The sequence below is a fragment of the Melanaphis sacchari genome, unplaced genomic scaffold, assembly GCF_002803265.2.
Source record: "Melanaphis sacchari strain LSU unplaced genomic scaffold, SCAv2.0 Contig20_pilon_pilon, whole genome shotgun sequence".
Lineage (NCBI taxonomy): Eukaryota > Metazoa > Arthropoda > Insecta > Hemiptera > Aphididae > Melanaphis > Melanaphis sacchari.
In genome coordinates, this window is record NW_020271042.1 from 2,222,549 (window position 1) to 2,250,484 (window position 27,936).

Below are 27,936 nucleotides of genomic sequence, written 5' to 3' on the forward strand. Positions count from 1 at the left end.
TACGTCACATTTTATTGACGAACAAAATGTATACATATTTGTTAATAATTATAGCAATATAAAACTTGAGTAGTTTTTTTTTTTTTTTAAGAATTAAAGAATTAAAAAGTACAAAAATTGAAGAAATATTTACAATTTATTGATAATAATAATACTTGCCAACAGTTAAAACATAGTATTATTTTATTTATAATTGTTTTCTTAATTAAAACATAATATTTTGTTTAAAATATATATAATAGCAAAAGAAATGTGCGTTTAACAACTTTGTAAACTCTTTAAACGCTGTAAAAAAATTCTCTGTATACCATAGTAAACCTCATCAACTGTCAAGTTTTCACAAAACGTTACTAATGAAACATTACTCATCAGTTAGATGTTACGCCATAACATTATCCGTATAGTATTAATTACAATAATATGGCATACAGTTATCATAAAGATATTATGTATTAGTGCTTTAGCAAGATGGAATTAAGGCTAACACAGCCTTACTAAAAAATAACTAAGTCATTAAGAGTTTTGTTTGTTTACTATGAATATTATTATTTATATAATACTATACTCACTATTTTAGATTGATTCATGAAAATAGTTTTGCGTATCACAAAATGACAGAAAGATTATTTTTCATTCTAAATGTTCTAAATACCTACTTTGCAGAATATTTTAGACAATCTATATCATCCATTTGTAAGAATTATGTTTCTTTATAATATGTTTATTATAAACTAGTGGTTATTAATACAAAATAATAATTAATAGAAACGTTAAGATATAAATAGTTTTTTTTTCCATATAATATGAACATTTGATAAATCTGATGCAAATATACTTAACTCGTAAGTGTATCCTAAGAGAAACCATTTTCTTTTTTCCTATATAATTTCGTTATTTTATTTAATGATTATTTTTGGTGCTTGATGACATAAGACTATTTTTAAGTTTTAAGGTACTTTTGATTATTTAATATTTATTTATTTTATAATTTTAATTATTCTTTAAAAGTTATTAAAATTTCCTAAATCATATCCATTTTTAATAGCAAATGTACGGCGTCCTCCTAAGCGCAATTCTATACAGATTATACCCCTTACAGTGGATATTGTAAACACCGTTTTTTGAAAGTTCCGTTACTTCGTATGCGCGGAATGTATTACTGTTATTTTATAAATGTATACTTGTATATAGATATTTTATAGATAGGTGTTCCTCTAACAAAATTTAAGGTTCCTATCCTTTGATGTGAACACTCGTCTCTGGCTTTTTACGCACGAAGGCTCCAGGTCAACTGAACACAGAAGAACGGATCCGAGATAAAACTTAATTGATTTTTTCTCGCAACAAAATAGAATTAATTTGTTTTTAATAAACACCCGCACGCTGTAGTGCCATTTATTCGCTGTTCAACTGATATCCCGCATGAATGTTTTATAATTTCGTTCTTTCGTTTTAATATACATTTACACGATATAAATTAAATTAATATTATTTCTATATTTTTATATAAACATTATTGTTGGCGGTCGTCCGGATCACGTGCTATTTTTAATAACCACGTTATATACCGTCTTATTTTATTATTTGCACATGCAGGAAACGGTGCAAATAATTTGCATTTTAATACTATTGGAAATAATCAAAAATTAAAGAATCGGTTAATTGTTAGGGTAATAACAATTTTATAAAACTAATGATGTATTGTGCGTCACTTCTAAGGAGAAAAACAGTAAAATTATTATATTTCAGTAGATATTGTTTACAAGGTTAGGTGCGTGTACATTTAGTGTATATGTGTGAATGACTTCAGGTTATGCTCAGCTACATTTGAAGCCTATAAAAAACTGCTACAATGAAAAGATAATCGGTTTTTTTTATCAACATCAGAAATAATTTTGTCCAAAGTTTTTTATAATAAGAGACATGTAAGTAATAAAAAAAATGAACTTTTCAATTACTGTAATTATATTTGATTTTAACAACCCCCTTCTCTAAAATACCAAAGGTGTTTGTGTTTAATATTATTATTGTTGTTCGAATTGGCGTTTTAAACATGGATGAGTCTAAACATGTTCCATCTTTTTTACTCATTAATTGATAATATATTAATGAAAATTGATTATTATTAATACTTTATTAGCTATCCACTAAAATAAAATACTCAAAATTTAATTTTTTTACGATCGATAAAAATTTGACAGTATGTTATAATCTCCATAAAATATAACATTGGATTTTCTGCACTCCTTCAAATAATACTGTTATGGCACTCGTTTTTCCATTACACAATAATACCATTTGTATATTTTTTTAAATGTTAACACTCTAAACTCTAAAGACTTTATGTGAGTAACAATTTTTGAACACATTAATTAATGTACCTACTACCTAAATATATTTGTGGTTCAAACCAATTTATATATTGTTTATATTAAGTACCTATTTAAATTATTGTCCAAATCTCTTAATCTACTTATTTTCTGCATACAGCGATGATTATATTTTATTTCATCTATTTATAATTTGGTTATTCAATATAGTTGTCATATTTTGATCTATTAAATCTTTTGGGAAATAAAAATATTTTTTTTATTATATTTAAATATTTGTTTATTTACGTTAACACTTTGAAAATAATCACTTACTGATTTGTTTTAAAAATACTTTTTGAAAATCGATGTAAACAAAAAATATTGTACACATTCATATATATCTACTATTATTCGAAAAATTATAAAAGTTTTATCAATTCTCTGCGGATCCCGCATTTTTTTATTTATTTTGATATTGATTTTTGGGCATATATTTTTACTCATATAACATGGTTGTTTATAATATGTTTTTATGTACATTTCTAAAGTTAAAACTATAACACGTAGGTAATCTTAAAAATTATATAGTTTTGAAGTAGATTATTACGAGAAACTCTCGAGTTCACTTTTACCCTTTGGATGAAATAATTAAAAAATTATTTTAATGAGATACATTAAAAACGTAATACAACTCAATTTCTATTTTTCCGTATAATATACCATAATAATATAATATGATAAAATCAATACACTAATTACTATATACGTATACAATTTCTTTGACATATAATGTACTATACGAAAATTAAATTATGTAATATTTAGTATATTTTAAAACATATATATTGTACGGTGTGGTGATACATGTTCCGATTATTTAATAAGACAAGATAATATGAGGTCAGGCCGAATATTGTGAACATTGTATTATTTAATTTATTAATTAGACTATTTAGGTATGATCACACGTCTCACACTTCTTAAAAAAGTCGAAACTCTGAGAGTGTAAGAGCCTATAAAAATAATAACCAAAATGTGAGAACTCTCGTGTTATCGGAAGTCGCCACCACCACAATCGTTTCTTTTTTTGAACCAACCATTTATAAGGGAGACCTACGCAAAAGCTTTGCAGACGATTAATGATATTAAAGACGCTCAGAGGCCGGTCATAACACCACTCATGGTCTTGTTAAACAGTATTTCAGAGTCTATTGGTAACATCGCTGACCCAACATCTTATATTTACAATATTGTGTTTTTTATCTAAGTTATGTTAAATAAAGATTTTCTATCTTAAAATATCAAGTATTTCATTTCTGCGTTGATGCATGAATCGACGTTGTAAACGGGATACAAAATTAAAAAATAACCAAAACACTATAACCTAAAAAAATATAACAACAGAGTAGCTATTATAATATTGTATTATAGACATTAATGCGACACGCTTACAAGTATTATACGTCATATATTACATAAGTATAAATTGTATATTAAAGTACCAACCAAACTATCAGCTATACGTCTTACGTACGAATATGTATGTATCACACATTCACATCAAATGCTTTTGTTCTATATGTATTTTATTTGTTTTACGTCTTGCTAGGTAGTAGGTAATTTTGAGAGTTGGGATAATTAACGACCCCTAAAACGGTGGACGGTGGTCGTAGATTGTACGTACGTGTAATATACTAACAGTCTTCGCGAGTCAACGTCTGTAGAATTGCTTAAAACAATACTTACGGACGACAACGCTGTAACAAGTCGTCCGTAATTATTTACTACTATAACGCTACTGCGTTTAATTATGTTTTGGTCACTGTGTCTATGAAACGTAATTCAATTTTTTCTTGTGAAAGCGAAATTAAAAGGACACCACACCTACATATCTTTTATTCATCTTACAAATATACAACAATACACATTTTCGTTCAGTAGAACCAATTTTGTGCTTAAATAATAAAAGGTTATGTCCTATTATCAAACTTAAAGATAAGAATATTATCCATGTTTTTTTTTTTTTTTGTAGGTTTTTTACGGTATTTTAATTTTCAAGCGAGTCATGAGAACGTAAAATATTAATATAACATAAATTTGCTATTTTGTTTGTTTGTAAGGAGACAACACAACACATGTGGTTATGTCATACTCTTGAAACCGTTCTATAGTGCCGTCTAGTCTCAAAACAACCGTATCTATAACGATGTTCATTATCATTTATTTATAATTTTATTTCCGATCTCTCAACAAATGATCAACTGACAGCATAATAATAATATAATATCACATCGAAAATGATAACGATTTTGGTAACAATAATAATAATAATAATATTACGATGTTTCACATTTAAACATGATTCACCAAAATAATAATAATATATAATATCCCTGTTTTTGAACGTTGAAACGTTGATCGTTCTCACGGATTAATTTAGTAATCCGAATGTTGCTGTACCCGTAGCAAACTATTATAATTCTCGCTATAAAAAATAAAAATATAGCAATAGTTATAGTACCACAAAATACGATAATACTATTATTATTATTATTATTATTGTCATTATTATTTATAACCTATTACGCAAGTGCACTACGATACTTGTGTATAATAAACGTTTTGTGGTATTGTGTTTGTGTATGATAATATTGTCATATTATACAATGTTATGTGATGTATTATTATACGATGATAATGTGGTGCAGAGATCGGAACTCGTGGCACGAATAGATCATACAACAACCATATTTTCCAAAGACGATAGTAGTTGTTAGGTCTAAATAATATACCACGTGATCTATATACAGCGAATTTGAATTTATTTAACAAATAATATTATCTATGCTCCATTCTAGAAGAGTATCCACTTATGTCAAACTCGAAGCAGATGTTATCCAACGTTCGGTTCAAAGTTCAAACCATAGATTATAATTTATATTATTATTCTTTATAGGTCTATGATTCGAATTTATCTAGTTAGGCTGAGTTACCAAACAAGAACTGGTTGATAGACTAGATATTAAATTGTGGAATAGATTTCAGCTATTGTTACGCACTACACCTCTATGGCTCTATACGCATCAACAGGACGGTAAATAAGTAATGCATACGGTGCATACCGCAAGGGGTGATACCTATAAATCTAATGGTAAAAACAACAATCCAAAGATTATTCTACAGTTTAAACGCTACATGCAACGGGTAGGTTCTCTGTTCTTACTTTTCGATCATTTTAGATTTCAATTTGTGACGTTTTCTATTTTAATGATATTACAGATTTGTTTAACAATTCACAACATTACGATTTTGTGCTCCTATTATAATAATGAGAAAAGTATTTTTAACCGATTAAATTATATAATATATTAATATTATTTATTACAAATTATGATAATATAATATTATAATACACATTTTTCCTTCTAGTCAATCTGACATAATGTATTCGTATATTATATTATATTTTTAAGATTTGAATTGTCAGAAAATAAGTTGGGAAATACCAAAAAAAAAAGTCTCTATGTTTCGGTATTTTACTTATAAATAACTGATATTACGTACTTTTTACTAAATTTCAAAATCCCAGAAGAACGACAGTTATTATCAATTTATATACCTCGACATTTTATACAATAATAACTGTACTTTTTCATTCAATTATCGTACAATTAATTGATATGAAGACCAAAAACAAATGTTTATGTGGTGTTACAAATCAAATATAAATTATTAAATTTAATCTGTAATACTATGGAGTTAAAAAAATGTATACGACATTTTTTTTGTCAAATAAGGATATTAATAAATCAATACGATGCAGAAGCGATTATACAATTCTTTTACGTTCCAATCACCATTATTAAAACCCAATATTGTGGTTTCGATCGTTCATTTTCAATTAAATGATATTCGGTGTAATGTCAACCATTAATACTGATACCGATACACAGTAATAATAATATTATGGTAAAAATATATTGGAGCTTCAATTGTGCTTTTAATCTTTATGCTGTAATAATACACGTTACATTATTATCTCGTCTCCTTTAAACTTAAATCTTTAGTTTGTCTTTTTTATGACTTGGTTTGATTTGAATGTATTTTGTGATAAATATAAATACACTTATACGCTTATAATATTAAAATTAATATACTTTAAAAATATACACTTGTTTTTTTTCACAATATTCATAAATACAAATATTTTAATATTTTAAAATTTGTATTAAATATTCATTAACAAAAACCAGAAATTGTGTGTGATTTTAAAAACTCAATATAAAAATACCAAGTAAAAACCCTCAAAATAAATAATATACACTATGAAGTTTTTTTTTATGTCAATATTGCAATTTTTTTTTTTTTTTTATTGAATTTAAGCCCGGAAACTATGGCAATTAGTTGTTTGTAGGGGTTATTAACTATGGTAAGGGGTAAAGTTGGTACAGTAGGTTGTATTTTACGATTGTTACGGTTGATTGCAAACACGTGTATGTGGGGCAAGGTTTTTAACCACTATTATCCCGAGTGGTCACCCATCTGAGAGCTGGTAGCTGTGGCCGTTACTTACTTTCAGTCGCATTCCGTGACTGGTAGCAGCCAACGCGCCACGCCATGCCACAATATTGCAAATTGTATTATTAACATATCATTATCATCAAAAAATAGTAAAATTGAAAAATATTTTTTTAAAACTGCAAAATTACTAAATATGCAAAATATGCACTATACACTTTTAGTATTCTTTTTTTTTTTTTGTAGTGTCGTGAAATTAATTTCAAGCTTACTTAACAATAAATCTAATAACCCACAAAAACATGCGAATGCAATAAATTCCGAGCCTTATTTATATTATATCTTTGTATTGTATTAAATATAAAATTGTTATCATAATCGTCGCCATCGAATTTTAGACAACCAGTTTGGTACATACAACGTTTTATGCCAATTTATCGCGACATTTATAAATACGATATATACGTATATTATTATTGAGTTGTTGCGGTCAAATTCTACACTGGAAACGCAATTACCACAGCTCGCGTTGACCCTTTCTTTGGCGAACGACTTTAGTTGTAGCAACTGCTGCTGTAGTGATAATAATATGAATATGTTGCTAATGCCACCACTGATGAATATTCATTCGAATGAAAATATCAACTATAGCGTGAGTTATGACGCGGGTCGATATTTGACTAACGAAAAATCGGTAATTATGTAAAATATTTATACTATACATTAAACACACTAAATTTAAAAATATTAATGTTATTATCAGGGACGAACCGAAGGGGGGTTATGGGGGATGTTACACTCTTCCACTCGCCAATATTTGATTTTAAGTCGGCAGAATGAAACTAAAAGTAATTTAATTCCTAGTTAACAAAAATTTGGAAATTCAAATTTAATTCGACAATTTTGAAGACATCATACCCTCTACAATTTTTTTCTGAAATCGTTCCTGATTATTACATTATTTTTATACGTCTATACAGTTTCTCATATAAAAGTTTTTTTATAATACATATATTTTTTTTGAACTGAAATGATTGAGAAAATGTTTTTAATATTGTAAATATTTGTATTCGAGATGCTAATTTAATGTTGAGTATAAAAAATCAATTTTCTCTCCAATCCTTTGCTGTGCTTCCGTGATATAACTTTTTTCAACACAATAAATATATATAGTGAAGGTGTTAAGCACTACAACGCTCAACAATATTTTACGAAATTAATAGAAATAATATGTGCGTACAAATGATAAAAAAGCGATTATAAATGTTCATTTCAAAATAACATAATATACGAGTTAATTTCATCGAAAATTATATTGACATACTTATCGTATTCGTATAATACTAAATAACAGTTAGACGATAATAACCCTTGAAAAAAATTGTATACGTAAAAGCTGCATCAATATAATACCGCTATAATATAATCTATAATCGTTATAAATTAAATTATACTTGACAAATTTTATTTTTATAATAAAATCAATGAATTATTTGTTACCTCGAGTCTTTAAAGTTTTTACTTCTAAATCCTATTGGTATAAGTAGGTAGTAGGTACAAAAAACAAATATATGGTTTAAACATAATGTATTATTGGATCTATCCAAATTATTACCCTACATGACTTGAATATAATTTTATACAGCATAAATTCAAATAATTTTAACTATAAGCAATATTAAAACATACTCATAAATAGTATATAAGCCATAGTAAAGATTAAAAAAAGTACTAGGCATAATAAATGAATACAGCAAAATATAGTGTAATCTCGCCTACTAAAAATTCTAAATCACTAATACTGTATTATAATTGAACATATATTACCTTTTATAATAATATATTCTAATTATTAGAATATTCTTGGCAAACATTAGTTAAATATGTTAAACGTTGAACGGACAAATATTATCAAATTACCTATACAGTGTTTACAACATAACTGTATGAGTATGACTGAATTTACGTTGTTCATGTTAATTAAATGCATTATGATGTTAATGATTTGTCATCGTATAATATTTTATTTATTCAACTATTTTTTAAAGTTTTTGCAAACCAACAATATGCTATATAGATTCATATAAAATGTAGGAATTCATTCATACACAATAAATGTATACATATTTTATAAAAATTAATTAATTAATAAAACATGCTTAATTGTAAGCAATTATTATTTTTTTTTTACTCGGGTAATTTTATAATTTCCATACATTTATTTTTTTAAATTTAATATTTTAAATATAAAGGTATGCCCGTATAGGATAAAATATGCAGCAATCACTTTCTAATGATAAATTATGTATTTATTTTTAGGTTGCAACTTTTTTTTTTTTTTTTTTGAATAACGCGCACATATATATTTTATTATTATTATGCGTTATATAAATAAAAAAAATATAAACAGAAAAGTAAACTTGAACAAATCGATTGTATTTATAAAGTAAAAAAGAAAAATTATTGCTGGACATAATTTAATATTTTTCAAAACGATAAGTCATGAAAAATGTACGAATAATCATGCGTTATTATCGTTATATATTTATTATTATTTGAAAATATCCCTTATAGGGCACACACCATATATTATCCTTAAACGGTCCTTTAGCTTTATTTTTATTATTTGTAATCCCTGACGAAAGTTTAACCCTAATTAAGTGTATTTTTTTATATATATATATAACAATATTTTAACCCAAAAATAACATTTTAAATACGCATATCCTAAACAACTAAATACAATATTATATAGTATCGTATACAGTGTTTCTCACTTAATTATATATTCACAATCATGTATGGTGCTCGTGTCTATTTATTTTCGCGCCGCGCTCATTCTGGTTTCACGTAGTATACACTATACACACATAAAATATATATATATATATTATATATATCATAAAAAAAATAAAAATTAATAATAAACCCATCCTAAACCTGCAAGGACTGTATCGTTCTTGCCGCTTTAATTTTTTTCGAGGATATAACGACCTTTAATATTATATAAATATATTTTCATATAATATCTAGACTAACAATAGACGCCTATTCATTTTTCCCAGCGCGGCGTAACCACTAGACTTTCATTGCGGTAATATTATATATACGCGTACCCTTTTTTTTTTTCATTTTTAAAAACATTACATACATTACTCAAGAGAAGTTACTCCGATCGTAATATATAGTCCGTAAGAGGATATGTTAATAATAAAGAGAGAAAAAAAAGGAAGGCGTGAACGAACTTTCATTTTATTACTTAAGCCAAGTCAAATGACGCTTTACGACACATTTTAAAGTGAAAAGGCAAGAAGGCGTCGCGTCACGATAGTACTAACCTAATATACCAAGATTTTTTCTTTGCATTAATTTTTCTAAAAAAACTTGAATATAGAAACCGACAACGTTCCGTGTTATCATTAGTCGTGCTGTACTTACTTTCTATATAAAAGCCAGTATGCCATACAAACATCGAGTAAACTATGAATACAATTAAGCCAACATTTAAATATGATTTGAATATGTGCCGTTTATTACTCTCCAGTACTTATTTAGACACATGTGTATTAGTAAATATTAATACTAAATACTTAAAGATACGAATATACGATTCGTAATTAAACACCTATATTTTGGTACATTACTCACCATAAAATAATAAACTCGTCACAGAAATATAACCAAATTGATTTACATTGAAATTATTGCGTATGAATATAAAAGTTAATTTATTTGTCAATCAAATATTATAAGCTTGGTAATTTTAGAGAAATTCAAGAATCGTAAACTTCAATCAGATTAAGTTGGAGAGAGAAAAAAAGAGAGAGACAGTGTATGTGTGTGAGAATAAAAGTATATATTGATTTTTAAACGACATGTGCAAATTTTTTTTCAGTAAAACATTTTTTAGGAAAAGAAAATACCTAAAGCTTAAAAAGTTTTTTTCACATGACACATTTCTATAAATTAGAAAACTAACATGGATTGTGCGACTCCCTCTATTCACTGTTAGGTTGAATACATATTTACATTTTAAATCAGCAAAAATTATTTTTAAATACAATTTGCGCGTTAATATATTTATTCTTTGATTAGGACAGCTGTATAAGAGTCAATGTCAAATGTAACGATTTGTAAATCATCAGTTTACATTTAAGGTTTTGTTTTATTTGTTGTAAATTCATTTTTATTTATTTTTTGATTTCAATTCAAACATCCATATTATTTACTAAAGCTACGTATGGAATGTGTGCCCTTTATAGTTTACAAACATTATTTAAGTTCAATAATATATATTTATTTTTTTTAAATCATTTATAATATATTTAAAAGTTTAAAGTTATAACATAAAGTATATTGTTATAAAAATTATGTATTAAAACAAAATAAAAAAATTTTCATTTAAAATAACTTTTTTTTTATAACTATTTTATGTTTTACAATAAATCACATTTAAGAATATTGTGATAAATTATTACATAAACGTGTGAAAAGGGATTGTAGGATAACACAAAAAGCTTTACTTATTACTCAAAAGTCATGACAAATAACTCAGTAGTCACATGTGTAGGTCACTTATTTAATAAAACAAGTAACATTTTAGATTCAAAAATGTATAAATCGGTAGTTTATGTAGCTTCGTATAATTTTACGAATTCCGTACCAATTTTGTTCTAACTATTTTCATATAAACATTTTGGGCAAAAAAATATTTTTAGTGTGGTGGGAGGCCTAAAGAAACGGTAAATGAATAAAATGCATTAGGGGTTTACAAAAAATTTCACATAAATCTTACAAATTCATATGAGTTTCACATTAAAACATCGATTTTTTTTAGAAATAAGTGGTTTTAAAAATGGGGGGAGGGGTTGGAGAAACATTTCTATAGCCTTTTCTCATATGAATGTTTGTATAAATTTATAAATAAATTCATATAAATTGATAGTTTGTTATCGCACGAGTTTGTACAAATTTCGTACTAAATATCGGTCAAAACAATAGCAAAAACATTGCGTGTTACCAGGTACATTTTAAAATCTATACAAGTGTGTATCATGAATAAATTGTACTAAGCACAATATATAATATGATACGGTGAAGAAAACGAGAATACGTTTCATACCTACTAGAAATTACTGAACATATAAGCAATTAAATATTTATATCAGAAGTAGGGATGATATATATGTATTATGCAATGAGAAGATCTTTATGCTACCCACGTTTCAAACATCTGACTGATTTCTTGGAATGAAACTGAGCAATGAAACTGTTAGATTAATGTTTCGTTCTGGATCGAAAGTGCGAGTAATACGTGGTTTGCCTTATATTAGAGATTTTAAGATCGTTATGCAAAGATATATTTGTGAATGGTGGCATACCAAGGAGTGTTGAGAATAATGCATAAAAAATTGCTTGAAATGCTTGAATAGTTCTTGTGTTTGATGATTTATCTAAATCCCAAAGGCCGTGACTTTCTAGGACCGGATGAACTGCTGTAAGATTTTGTACAATAGTAAATGGTTCAAGAGATTATACATGATTTCAGGAAAAGTCTTTAAATATGTAGGTGTCTGTAAGTTATCTGTGCTTGTTTTTGAGGTGAAGATCCCAGGTAAGTCTTCTGTTTAAATGAAACTATTAGCGAACTATTTTCCTTGGACGAAATATCAAGTAATATTAAATCAAAATATTAAACTTACCATTCAGAACTAAACCTTTAAGTTCAAAGTAATGTATAATCATTAATAAATCATAATATTATTATTTACTATGTTATAAATTATAATCATATACATCAATCAAACTATATGTATATACCTGATAATTGTTTAGTATACAATTTAAAATATTTATATGTAATATATGGGTTAATGTAAACATTTAGAAACAAGTTTTTATTGCTAGTGTAAAAGTTTTATTAGGAATTAATATCTGTATTAAATATAAAATATAAAATAAATTTTAAATACTTAATATTAAATCATCACTTGCATTATTAGATATTTATTTAAGCTTAAAAAATGTACAAATATACTTATGCGATATTCATATATTATGCATGTTTTTATTATCAATACTATTATTATTATTTTTTTTTTTTTATATACAATCTGTTCCTTTAGGGACAATAAGAATATGTGATATTAGAAGATGTTAACATGAATACGTGATGGGAGGAGTCACCCAGTGGTTACACTATCCTTGCATGATAATTTTTTTTTTTTTAATTACTCATTGAGAAGATCTCTACACCATTTCCTTCTGAGCCTCTTGGGAGGGTTCCCAGGAATTGTGAGAGTGGCAAGGTTTGAAATGAGGGGGTTGGTATGAGAAGGGAGTTTTGAGTGGAAACGTTTGTAAAAGGTTACTGCTTCTTCGTGGACTGTTTTAATTTTTAGATCAGTGTGTAAAGTTAGGTTTGAAATATAAGGAGGAGAATTAGTGATTTTACGAAGGATGTTGTTTTGGAAGGTTTGAATTTTAATACTATTATTAAATTAATTTCATAGATACAGTGTACATTACATATTTAAGAAAATATAAATATATATGAAAATAAGTAAGTATTGCTACATTCCCCATATAATATATAACAATATATGTTAAATAACTAGCTTTGCAAATGTTCTATTTCCATTTTTCTTTTCAAGTTAAAAAAAAAAGATAATGAAGTTTTCGGTCGTAAATTGAATAGTTGGAGGGGAAGAGTAAAGGAGTATATTAAGTGATGTATACCTCTACGGTTTTAACTTTTTGTTTTAAATATAAAATTTGCTGACCTATGAAAATTTTGCTATACTCGTATAATATACTAAGTTAATCAGCTATCATTCGTCTGTAAGCAGTTAAATGTTGTGATAGTTAATAGTAAAGGTTAGAGAATTTGAATTTTTCTGAAATTAATGAAATATTCTGTATACTGGTTGTTACACATAGTAAACATTTATCTCAAATATCATTAACATTTTTAAGTTATAATTTTTTTAAACATTACTTGAAGATATCAACAATGATGATACAACATTTTTGATAAATAGTCATATTTTTTAATGCTATCATGATTTAAGTTCTTTTTTTTTTTAATTAAGTAAAATATTATACATATATTTTTAATTTTAAACTTTGAAGTAGAATATTTTTATTTTAAAAATCAAATTTTAAACGAGAAGTTTATTTATCATAAATATTTAATATCCGCGGTTTAAAAGAATTTAAAAGAATAATTTTTATTTTTTAAATAAATAATATAATAGTATGTAATATTTACCATAACTACAATAATACGTATAATAATATAAATTTTAATATGAAAATTTATAGGTATTATTATATTATATTAGTACAATCGTACCTCCTTAATTTAATATTTCAAATTGTACTTTACCATGTAATGCATAATAAACAATTTTTATTGTTCAGCAATAATTATTAATACGTATTTATAAATGTATATAATTGTGTAGTATTTATTTCAGAATATTACACATTTAAAATTTAAACTATTTTTTATACAAATGTTTTCTTTATCGGTTTACAAATAATTTTACTGTGAAAATAATTACAAAAGTTTACAATATAATATATACATAGAAAGGGTTATTTGATAATTAATACTGTTTTATGAAAGGTTGCAACACAGTCGCCTTTTAAATACAATTTTGCAACACTAAAATCCGTGCGTATATGGTCCACACGGTTGTTTAAAAATTCATATGAATTAATTTTTTATTAGAATCAAAAGGGGACACAAGTTATTATTAGAATACTAGAGTACTTAAAAATGATAATTAAAGTATATAAGCAAAATACGAACCATAATAATATAAAATGGTTCCTCATATTATTTCAATAATTTTAAATTCTTTCATAGACATACGCGTGCACACTAATAGAAAATATTAGATTTTTACGATAAAAAATAAATACATGAGTAACCTATAATTATTATTAATTTTTCACTATATTCTTTGTCTGTTTTAAAAGTTATCAACTTTTAGAGCAGCAAAAATGCATCGTATTTCAACAATGGGGTGGTTTTTGATAGAAAATTTAATTTAGTTGGTACTTCAGATTCGGGTATGAAGATGGTTAAAAATAACATCATATGCTCAGAATCATTTTTCGTGTGCAATAACTTAATATTTAATTTAAATTTAATCTATTCATTACCTAAAAAATGATAAAGAGAACTTGACACTTCCTATACAGATATACAGTAAAGCGCGTAACTAAATTTTTTTAGTTAATGAAAATACATAAAATTAAAAATGTCACACGTCATAAATTCATTTTTTAATAGCGTTTATAATACGTACATAATATAAAACAATAAATTTACTTAAAAAAAAAAAAATACAAAACATTTATTTATGATTATCAATACAATTTGCATCCACAAAGAGAGCATTTATTGTAGTCCAATATACGGATTAAATACTAAAATAAAAATAAAGTTTTGAGTTATTTTAAATTATTATAATTATTTGAAGTGCTGAGCATAATAATTTCACAGATTTGGAATGTATAGGGGTGATTCAAGTGTTATAGTAATTATTATAAAGAATATTATATTGAGTATTATAGATTAAGTAGGTATCCACATCATATTTATGATCATCGTTCGTTGTTGCTATAAGAGTACATACCTACATAACCATTGCAAATCCCTGTGAGACTTATGGATATAAAAACGCTTCTGATTTAATGCCTACTAATCAATAATCAATTTATAATTTATGCCCACTTTTTTTTTTTTTTTTATCAAAATATATTTAGAATGGAACCGGAACATAAAGCAGAGACTCACGGGGTGTCGTTGGCGTAGTTAAATCACGAAACACTAGCTCATCATCGTCTGATTGTCTGAATTCTCGAAATATTACGATAGATTTATAAAGTATAAGAGCGCATAATATAATATTATAGTGCATTTGCGACGTATGATGAGAGTCATGAATGTCTATATAAGACTCAACAGACGATATTGGGAATGACCCGGTTGCCGACGTCGGAAGTATAAAATAATAATCCAAATATGCGTTGGCTTGAAGAGGGTGTGGGGTGTTCAAGAGAAAAATTCTCGTACCTATCCTCCCACACACCGACACTCCATGCCTTTGTATTGATTTCTTTTTACACTTTTACGACGATATATTTTAATACCTTCAAATAATTTGTAATACGGACATTCGATCGACGAAAACCTCCCATCGTTGTAGGTCGCGCGTCAAATACTCGTGTATATCCATTGGCCATCGTGATATTTTATTATACAAGGCATACTTTATGTTATTATGATATAGAGCTATTTTTAAATGGGTTGTGAAGCGGTGGAAAAATCGTTCGGATATTTTGAATTTTATACATCAAAAACCAATGATGTTCGCATACGTTTATAAAATAGACAGTTTTTATATTGCGACGATATGCCTTCTGAAGTCTTTACTTTTTTTTTTGTACCTAAATGTAGAACACCATTGGCCCCACCCTATAAATTTATCTTATACTACAATACGTTATGATGCAATATAATGATAACTATATTACATATTATATATATATGAGCCGGACTTATACGCTGAAAGTTAATATCTACGTAAAATATCGTTTTGTCGACGACGTACGTCTTACGTGATATATTTATTATAAACGGACCACAATAATCCAGCTAAAGTTATATTAAGCGAGTTACCTATAATAATATTAAAATGTATGTGTTTGTAATCTATCGCTCACTGTTGATATTGTAGCGGACCACAATAAGCAACCATGTATGGATAAACCGTGAGTAATGCGTTATTACGTACCCTATTAATCGTATACGTATTCAATGCTTTATGGTGAAGTATAATGCGATAATAATTAAAATACAAATATAATTGTCATTTAGAATCTATTCAACAGTTTTAAAAATACATAAACTTATACTCTGTATAGTATGAATACACGATTATAATGCTTTAAAATGTTAAAACTATATTAAGATAAAAATTAACAATTATATTAGGTACATTATTTTTTGATAATTATTCAGAGCTAAATAATTAAAAATGTATCATGTAGATAGATTAAATAATAATATAAATAATTACTGTTAGGATATATCTTATTATAAGGTATTGTGTTTTGATATAAAATAGTATTTAAAGTTATATTAATTTTAAATATCTTAATGGTTTATTTTCAGATAATACTTATTCTTTGCTACAAAAGATAATACTTTATTGAAAAATACATTTTTTTTTTCATAAAGAATATTGAAAACATATTATTTACTATATGTGTTTAATAAATAAGTACTATATACCATTCAATAAGAACGAAATACCGATGAAAATAAACTTAATGTATTTTAGTTCATGAAATAATTATATAGTGTAAAGATCTGCTGGATCCATACAACTATCTATCGAATTATGTAATTTGTATATATAAAAAAAAAAATGCATACGACATATTTAATTATTTAATGTATTTAATTTTGTAAATCTATCTTAATCATAGGTACCTACTAAATGTTTATGAACGTATACGCATCTGTCATATAATAATTTTGTTTTTACATTATATAAAAACACGTTTATGTACAAAAAAGTAGTGAATACAATAAAAAGTACAAAATATTTTTTCGTTATACACCTCTGCCCAGAATTGAGATTGACATATTTAGTACACTGCATAAATTATATAGATGATAAATATTCCTTGGGAACGCTTCGAATTTGTTTCTGCAACACAAAATTTAAATTACATAACATGCTTTTTTGTAAAAACTGTTAGACATAGTAGCACGATTAAATAGCCCACTGTGATTTTACCCAAATATCTTTGAGTACTTGTATCATCATATCAGCAATGTCTCTTGTGAATCTTTCCACGTCCTGTTTCACATTTTCGGTATTCGATTTTTCGTAAACCTCAGCGCCATTGAGCACCAAATGCTTGTACGAAGTCATGAATTGTTTTCTAAAAGACTCCAAAGTGAGTACGTTTGGAAGATTCCAATTGTTCCGTGATAACGTGTCAATGGCTTTATACCAGCTAGAAGCGGCTTTTTTTACTGTTTCGCTTACATCGGGTTTTTCTTGTAACTATATTTGTTTGAATATATGCATAAATATACACAATTTATTAGTGAACTTGCAAATATAAGTGCACGCTTTTTACTTTATTTCATGTTAATTTTAAAGCTATGTTATTATACTAAATATCTATAATGTATACCAATTCATTCGTTACCCACCATAAGCTAATTTACGATAGAAAATATAAAATATAATACATTTTACTGCTACCGAATAACGAAGAAATGTTATGCATAAGCCGTTATTCTTAACGTGTTTATAAATTCGATTGTTGTTGTTGTTGAAATATTTTTCGACATCGCGCGTTTCATATTATACATAATATTTTATATGGATTTTGCGATAATGGTTAAAACACAATTTTTCCGAAAGTATACTGAACTCGACTTGTAATATTTCAAAAATGTGAATCCAGTGCAATATTTCGTCGAGATGTGTCAAACGAACAATACAGCATCGATAAGAGTTTGTACGTGGCGACCACTGTTATAATATATTATATTTTTCGAAGAAAAGAAAACACCATAAAATATATACGTACATAATATATAAACGTGAAATTAATATCGTTCGTTTAGTCTATTTAGCAATCTGATGTGCGACGGGACACGGTCGACAAAACAGTATAGAAGTCGGCCAAAGTTGTGTTATACATACACATATCTGTGTAGAATATAATACGCGCATTATATACTTATAGTACCGTTCTATGCGTTGTTCTCATCGCCGTGAAAAAGAAAAAACACCGTGTGTTTAAAGTTTGAATCGGATAACACGTAAGCGGTTTTACGATGTAAAACTACCATTATAAAACACGTTTGTGCGCGTTTAAAAGTCTCAGAAACGCGAGTGATTAATCCTTTTGGTCGGTGTCTGCGCCACGCGACGCTTGAACTATAATGTTATACGCGTACGTCGTAAAGGCGTGCAAAACTTATATATTTTGCAGCCGACTTTACACCTGACGACGTTTCGACCAAAAGCAATAGTCGTAAAGTACGCGTGCTCTCCCCCATCCTTGCCACGCTGTCTGAGAGGACTAACGTATTTGTTATTGTTTCTTTTTTTTTTCATTAATTCTTATAATTTATATTATTATTTAGGCGAGTGTCTTTAACTACATTGATTTTTGGAATTAAAAAAAAAAAAAAACCTTTTTTTATAGCTATAAACGGCAAAATGTATAATATATACACTAAGGATGTACTTGAAGGGTGCATTCCCTCAAGAGTTGTTTTCCATTTCTTCGCTCGTCTAAATTTTAAATGCTATTTGTCTATAAAAAAAAGTCATTTGTTCAATATTCGATATTTATATATCAAATCTATTTTTATATAAATATATATTATTAATCGAAAAAATACAATCTGTTCAAAGTGTATGATAAATTTTTTATGCAGTATTTTATTTTTATCTACAAAATGTACAAAAGCGTAAATCGTATGAATTTACGCACTTGAATGAATTGACCATCTGTTAAACTCATATAAAAAATGTAATGGTTGATTTTTATGTTGGTACTAATATTATATAAGTCACAGTGATGTTTTTGTTCCAATCTAGACGTTATCGGAGAGCAATATTTATTTTTATAAAAATACTTCAATATCTACATAGGGAAATTAAAAAAATAAGTTTTCATTAAAAAATCATTACAATAGAAAATGAAACCTACATTGTGTCGATAATGTTGCGTACCACGAATAAACCCTGTGATAAACTATAATAATAGTTATGTAAATACATATTTTGATCCTAAGCGTGGAATGAATTTTTATTTTTCTCTCGAATTCCTCGAAAATTAAGCGGAATTCTACCAAACTTTATCAAGTTTTGCGTTTGATAATTATTCCTTAGACCTACTATCTCCTAAAATATATTATACCACACAATAAAACACGTACATAGCTTCACTCTGCAGGTTAATAAATTAGAAAACTGGTGTATCTATACCACATATTTGCTTATTTCGGTTTAAACAATATAATTAAAGAACTGTTATTATTATTATGTATAAAGTTTTTGGTTTTGAATTCGAAATATTTTTAACATAGTAAGGTAAACATTTTCGATCAATCACTTCGCAACATGTATCAATATAAAATAAAGATACAGAGTATTATTTTATTGTTATTTTTTATTTTATATCAGCTCGGAAATGTGAAATGTAATCGAGACGATTTGTGTTCAATAAAATTTAAGACGTTGAGCCTTACGCATAGGTGTTTTTGATCGACTGTATTCCTTTTTCATCTTTCCTCTGCCCCCCTCCCCAAGGTTTGTATTGTCCACCATCATGAGATACAATAATATAATATTTTTCGTCAATTTTATTATTTACTGTGGTTCTATTTGGCAGTTGGTGGTCACGATGGCGGTAATGTTAAACGACATTGCGAAAATCGAATTATTGTTGACGGTAGCGGCAGCCGCGTAATTCAACTTTTGGATTACCACCACCACATACATGGGGGAATTTTTTTTTTTTTGGTTAGAGATCTTAAACGAAAACCTATATATACTGACATTATATGTTTTGAGTACGCCTGGTAAGAAGACGTATTGGTGGCGCGAGATAGTGAAAGGATTGTACGCGCGGCGTAATCGGGTGTTATATAGCTAGCCCGCACCGTCTGCACAGTGTAATGTATATGTATAATAAGTATTGTGCGAGTTCGTGTGTGTAATGTACTTACGGACTTAACCCAATCGGCTAACTTGGTCTTGAACCTCACGCAATAATTGAGAAATCCGTTTTCGGCGATAATGCCCAGGGGTGCGGCAGTCGAATGTACATCGCCAAATTCAGTCCATGCGGACGTGATGTAGACGACGGCTATCTCGTAATCGGAAGACCAGTCAAACGGAACGTTGTTCATCTATATATAATATAATATAATACACACACGTGCACGCGCGCGTCAATATTATTATATATCTCTTAGGGATTACAGTTATGACTTATCATTTTCACGATATTTGAGTATATTATAATACATACACATATACACACATACATAAATACAGTACATAAAATAGGAATATATATAATTTTTAATTGACAAAGTACTTGAAAAATCATAAGTAAATATTTTTTTTATTGGTAATACAGGCTTTTACATTTTTAACAGGTGTCTACAGGTACATATTGATGGTGGTATGTGTACCTTCGATTGGGCAAGGTACGTTTGGGCCAGGGACATTTTGGTCACTAATAAAAATGCAACCCGTTTGGAGCAGAATTTTTTGAACCCATTTGGGCCAATTTTATTTTTAGTACATTTTATTTTTAAATAATTATAAATATAAAAAATGTTCATGCAGATTACGAAAAACCTGTACAATGTGCTGTTTTAAATACATTTCCTAATTGTAAAATTGTGTGATTCTTTTTTCATTTAAACCAAATTTTTTACCGTAAAATTCAAAAACATTATTACTTACATAGCAAATACAAAGAAGAAAACTTAAAAGTTGGAAATTGGTTAAGATATTTTTATGGATTAGCTTTTTTACTACCATCTGAAGTTGGAGATGGGTATTCTCAAATGATGTCTATTGCTCCCAATATCGAATACGTTACTCACTTTTTTGACTATGTGTTTGAATTATTATAAATCAGAAGATACAGATTTTCATCCTTCTATTTGGACGGCACAATCTTCCAATTCACCACGTATAACAAATGGTCCTAAATCGTTTCACTCTCATTATAAATCACAATTTTACACACCCCATCCAAATATTTCTTAAGTAATTAACGTTCTTAAAGATTTCCAAGTTCAAACTATGCCGAAAATATCATCAATTTAAAATAATAAAATTCAAATTCAAAGGAATGATACACTAAAAAAACACAATATAAGAATGGTCAAATATCTCAATTGACGTACTTGAAAATTATTGTATAAATGTTTCAAGCAGTTCGAATTTAAATAGCTCATAAAAAAAAACATTTTCGTATTTCAGGTGAATCGTATTTAAAAAATTAATAATTTAACAAATTTTATATTGTACCTATTTATTTTTTAATATTTTTATCTTTAAAACGGAGTAATCATACATATTAATATATAAAAAAAAAAAAATAAATAACAACAATAATAATAAAAATAAGAAGCAGCATTTTTAACCATGCTAAAGACAGTTCTAAGCCTGTTAAAAATAAAATGGGAAGGAAATTGTTGATCCAAACAAGTTGTATAAAAGTAATATTTTTTAGTCCAAACGGGTCTTCAAAATTGGTCCAAACGAGTTATCTTTTAGAAAAATTGGTCCGAACGGGTCCTAGCCCTTCGATTTACCCCGTTTTTCGGTGATTGCGAACATGAAAAAAAATCATGGTGGAGCTACTCCGCATAATATAAACACGATATGTTATCATACGCTTGCGCAGCATATAATTATTATTAACGTTTTTATCATCGTCTTTGTGTCGTCAAAATTACTCACCGTGGACATGGTGTCGTCGACCAACGACGACGTCAAAGCTTTTGAATTTTCGATGGGATTCGCGTGACCGGCAGACTGGAAAACCGAGAATACATATTAAATGCACGTTGATATATTTCTGCGAAAAATCGATTTAACCACACGCCCATCGTTGTTCCATTATATTTTATAACCACATGTGTAATAATTCTAGTTTTTGTTACATGAATATTTTGATATAACATCAAACAAAAATGTATATATTTATTTTTAACAACACATTAATTTAAACTGAAAACTGAAATTATTGTATTTTCAAATTATTTATTTTTGAATCTAATGAAAAAAGTTTTCCAATAATAAAATCAGTTTAGTACTCTGCAAAATAAATAAATTATAGTTGAATAATATATACCTGTACATTACTTTAAATCGATCGTTAAACAACCTATTGTAAAGATTATATTCTTATTTTTTTATTCAAGGATATTACATAATTGCTTTAATGGTTAAATCGCGCCTGAATGATGTTTTTGATGTTGCGATTTTTCTAATTAAAATACAAACTATATATTAGATACGCCATTTAAAGCTCAAGTTGGACCGCTGGGAGTACGAATATTTGAGTTATGCAATTATAATATATTGGTACCAATTAAATTGAACACGTATCAAGAATGACTTTATTACCTATGCCTATGCGCGAATGGATAATATGAAAAATTATTAATTTGTTTTTATACGCTGATTGTTAAAATAATAAAAATAATGAAAAAAAAAAAATAATAAAAAATACAATCACGATAATATCTATAATGCGTATTATAATAGTGGATATTTGCCTTTCAAGTCCTTCGTATCCTGGCTAATACTGCGTAGTATCATAGAAAATGTCATAACATCAAAACGGCTTGCGCGGAAAATATGTTTTTAATTACAGTTTTGTAAATTATTTCGTCTCCAAATTTTCCTAACTCGTGGCATAGCACCTATAAATTATGTAAGAGTAACAAACGAACAAAAATTGAAAAAAAGAAAAACGTAATAACAGTATTGCATTGTTATTATATACCACCGTGTGTGAGGCAACCGAAGAAAAGTCAGGCTACACATGACACGCAGTCATCCTCTTGTAATTCACGTAAATTAAATGGTGATAATATAGTACAACACATTTTCGTAAAAATATCTTGTTGCCGCAATTGCCCTCTCACAAAGCACTTTCTTTATGATGGACAATTACATAAACATCGATGGCCCCCAGCTATACCCTATAACCTAACCTAACCTAGCTATACGACTTCTAAATGACATTAAGTTGGATCGAAACAAATTTTCCCAAAACATACTTGTGTACAAAAAATATGATGCTGTATGCATTATATTTACCATCTGGGAACTAAATAATTTCGCTGTTTATAACTTAATAGTAAAATAAATACTTATAGAAAAAAAAATTGAGTAATATTTCATTAATATTGTATTAAATAATAGTGTAATACAGCTATGCTCTTGGAGAATTAATTATTATTCATAATAATATAATATTATACTGAAATTTTAGGCATTAGTACAAACATACTAAAAATCTTTACTATCCCTTCCCATAATATTATAACAATGACAGGACGTCAAAGACTTGCACGACTGCCTTTGTTTACGTGACAACCCAATGTTATATTATATTTTTATAACTGTGTTCTGTTGGATGTAAATTATAAAAAAAAGTATAAAATAACCTTGGGAAAATAATAGTAAGTTTTTCGCGTTCAGGCGCAGTCATAACCCTTTGGAAATTTAAAAGCAAGTGTGTTCCAGTAAAGATAATTTTGTCAACGAAGAGGGTGGGATAAAAGTTGTTTTGCTCGTCTTGAATTTTCAACACTATTAGTATAACCGGGCGTAGATACGGCTATTTTTTGAAAAATTATGCAAATTGTATAAAGTGTTTTTCCCCATAATAATAATAATTTATTTCTCATAAATAAAAATGAAATCCACGTTCTTTTCACGAAATAAATGATATTATTTTGGTTCGTAATTATTCCTATTTATATTATCATTAATATTGTAAAACCTAATTGAATACAAATTCACTAAAATTGTGTCGGTCGTTTTCAAATCAATTGTGCATTGATCAAAACAATCAATACCATACAATCTATAGTTCTAAATAATTATCGTAGCATCGAGCTCGATTTCTGAACTAGACATACTTGATTATGCACTTACGTCTAACACATTTTCTCGCAATGAGTCCATACATTGTTATGCTAATTATTACGTGAACACAACTAGTATAAAACATGACCATGTCACACACATACATACAAATTCATTGTGTTAACTTACAGCGGTGTCGGTTTCACCCTATTGTTGTTTTGTTTAAATATATAACACGACATAATAATATACTATTCGTAAATAAACGTATAATTATTTTACTGACTCGGCCAAGTTAAAGTTGAAACTCAAGAGTTAAACTATCTATAGGCCCTGCATAATATGAATACTCGTAATATTATTATTATACACGATGATGATAATGCACTATGGTCTATGATAGGTGAATAATATCCTCGTTATACGTAGAACCCTATACGCTATACTTCATGATATCCCTAAAATGTAATACTGCTGAGATATGGCTTCGGTAACGAATGTAACCTAACCTAAACGTTTACGATTTTGCAGATATGCGTGTTTTACGAGCACATATCGAGATGGTATAATATATTATCGATTCCCAAAAGTTGTGCACTCGTCAAGTTTAAAAGAAAATACTTTGGTGGATAACATACGTGAGTTGTAAAAAATCAATTCCGGCTACATGGTGTCGACATTATTTCAATCAAATTATGATTTCCATTAAACACATTTTTAACGTGAAAGTGTTGGAATCTGTATTTATATTTGTACCATCATATTATCACATGAGTATAGATAAACCGTAATAATGATTGTGTAGGTACTTGGTTTTTTTTTTTTATTATTTACCAAAAATCGAATCAAATAATGCATATATGTATTTTTTTAAATGATCATCCAAATTACAATTTATTTGTATAAGTGTTAAGAGGAGAAGCACAGTGGTTGGATAAATTAACCAATCGGTACCAATAAAAAGTTTCAAAACTATTATATTCTCTTGTACACCAGATATTTTTAGTTCAATAAAATACAATCTTTTAACAAACTATACGGACAAATCGTAAAAGCCCAATCGAAACAAACATGATTAAAACGTGTAACAATAAATGTATATTTTTAAGCTGAAAACATACCAATTATATCTAAACCTATGTTATACATGTTATTATCTGTAACTAGATTATAAATAATTATATGATATGCATATTATTATAGTCAAAATTATTATTACAACTAAAAAAAAAAAATAAATGTTTTAATAAATAGTTATGATTTCTTGAAAATAATAAACTTAGAATTCCAAGTTCTTTATTTGGGCACATAAATTATATTTCTGTTATAATTAGACTTTGCTTCAGAAAATAATAATTTATACTTTATTTTAAATTTAATAACATTATATGTCTTCAATTTAAGGAAAAACGCCTAAAGTTCCAGATATACAACTTATTAAGATTATAATTGATTTGAATATTATATTGTTATTTTTGTTCAATTATACTTTTTATTATAAATGTCACATTATTTTAAGACCGGAGACGATTTTTAATAACATAAATTATACTACAAAAATTTAAAAACAAATAAACAAAACTTCTATGAAAAACATTATACTAAATTTTTAATAAATAATAATTGAAATTGCTTGTATCTGTGTTTGTATAATCTTTAATGGTAAAAAAATGTATTTGATAATTTATAGAATTGAATATAATTTAAATAATATTGTATTTATATCATAATTAATTTTTAAATATACTATGTATGATTAGTACTTTTTTTTTATTAATGTTAAACTATTTATCAGGTGTATTGATAATATCAGCGGAAATGAAATATTATTTAATGTTAACCTCACTAATCAAATGAACCAAAAATAAAAATAAAATCATAATATTTAAAATATATAACTATATGTTTTTTTTTAATATTTTAGTTCATCCTAGATTAATAGTAGGATGTTAATGTTTGGATTGAATGAAATATTTCATTACATAAAACAAACGATGCAATGATATATTTTTGTCAATTTAATTAATTCAAGTTTTAATGTGCAGCAATAAAATAATATGATAAAGAAAACCAACGTTGTTTGTGCACAAATTAAATTATATATTTCATTGACTAGTGTTTGTATATAAAACGCCAACTGCTTAATACCAATGGGAATTGGACAATTTAATAAAAGTAGTTAAGCTCTATCAACTATTTTGAATCATGTTATTCTCATAATTAAAGTATAGAATTAAATATATCAGTAACACTTTTTTGTAACTAGATGACTGGTGGGAAGACTAGATATTATGTTCCGCTTGATTCATATATAATTTTTAAGACGAAATAAAATTGTTTCTAAAATTAAAAAATAGAAATTGTTAGTACGAAAATATATGTGAATTAAATTCATTCAAATATGTCAGATTTAATGTTTGAATAAAAAATATGATTTATGTATTTTTCTGATATGTTGAACCCCGACTTTACACCAACTTGAGCTGAAAAATGAGATAAGGTCAAGTAATTGAAGTAATCTATTACTAGAAAAGAAATATTTATATTCCTAATAAACATTCATTTAATATATAAACTTTAAAATTATAAACCATTGTAAATTAGAGGTATAATACATATTCTGATTTACAGTCGAAAGTTATATTTCTGAGCCGCTTTTTAATACTGTTTTAATAAATACGATGCAAGAGGCTTAAAATAAAATCGTCATAATACGTAAAAAAAAACTTTTCATCTGTTTTACGTTCTTATGCTTCACATATTATTTACCAGTGCGCACTACTAAAAGCGTAGAATAAAATAACCATACAAAAACCTTATTCATTTTAACAACGACAACCGTATTTTACTTTGACTAATTAATAATAAAATTGATAAAAATCATGAACAAATAGTATTTATATGTAATGTATACTAGAATTGTTTGTATACAAAAAATTCCGAAATAATGGTAGGTACTCAAGTACTTATAACTATATATACACAAATGGTTCTGCTATCATACAATGAAAAAAAGGATATCTCAATATGGACAGCAATAATAATAGTAATAAAAAAAAAAAATGAAGTGACATTTAACCAACAAACGATAAAGACCATATTATTACGCTCGTGGTTATAGTAATATAATGTTACAATAATAATACGTTACGTTAAATTTAATAAATAAAAAAAAAAAACAAGAAGCTTACTTGCAACGGCTTGCCGTTCGACAATGCGACAGCGACAAACAATAACACCGAACCTCCTAACCTTTGTACCATATTGCAGCGGAATGGTTATATTACTATCGCCAATGCTGTCTAACAGACATTTAATGTTATATTTAAATGTAATTAATATTGTATATTAGACTATGGTAATATTGTATTTAGTAAGAGACGCGTTGTCGTTCGACGGAAAGTTGTACAGCAGTGGCAGTAGCC

The 27,936-nt window shown here is 27.1% G+C and overlaps 2 protein-coding genes across 2 annotated transcripts in view; both read right to left on the bottom strand.

Annotated features, from left to right (window-relative positions):
- Positions 1-27,936, bottom strand: part of LOC112593632 (neuroligin-4, Y-linked-like) — a 286,318-nt gene that overhangs the window by 144,638 nt on the left and 113,744 nt on the right. The gene's annotated exons all lie outside the window — the stretch shown is intronic.
- LOC112593633 lies at positions 17,390-27,935 on the bottom strand. The gene is made up of 5 exons (XM_025338127.1): positions 27,703-27,935; positions 22,370-22,444; positions 20,614-20,796; positions 17,651-17,923; positions 17,390-17,560 (listed from the first exon to the last, which is right to left on the bottom strand). Exons 1-5 carry the CDS (start codon positions 27,772-27,774, stop codon positions 17,516-17,518), a joined length of 648 nt encoding a protein of 215 aa, XP_025193912.1. The 5' UTR covers positions 27,775-27,935; the 3' UTR covers positions 17,390-17,515.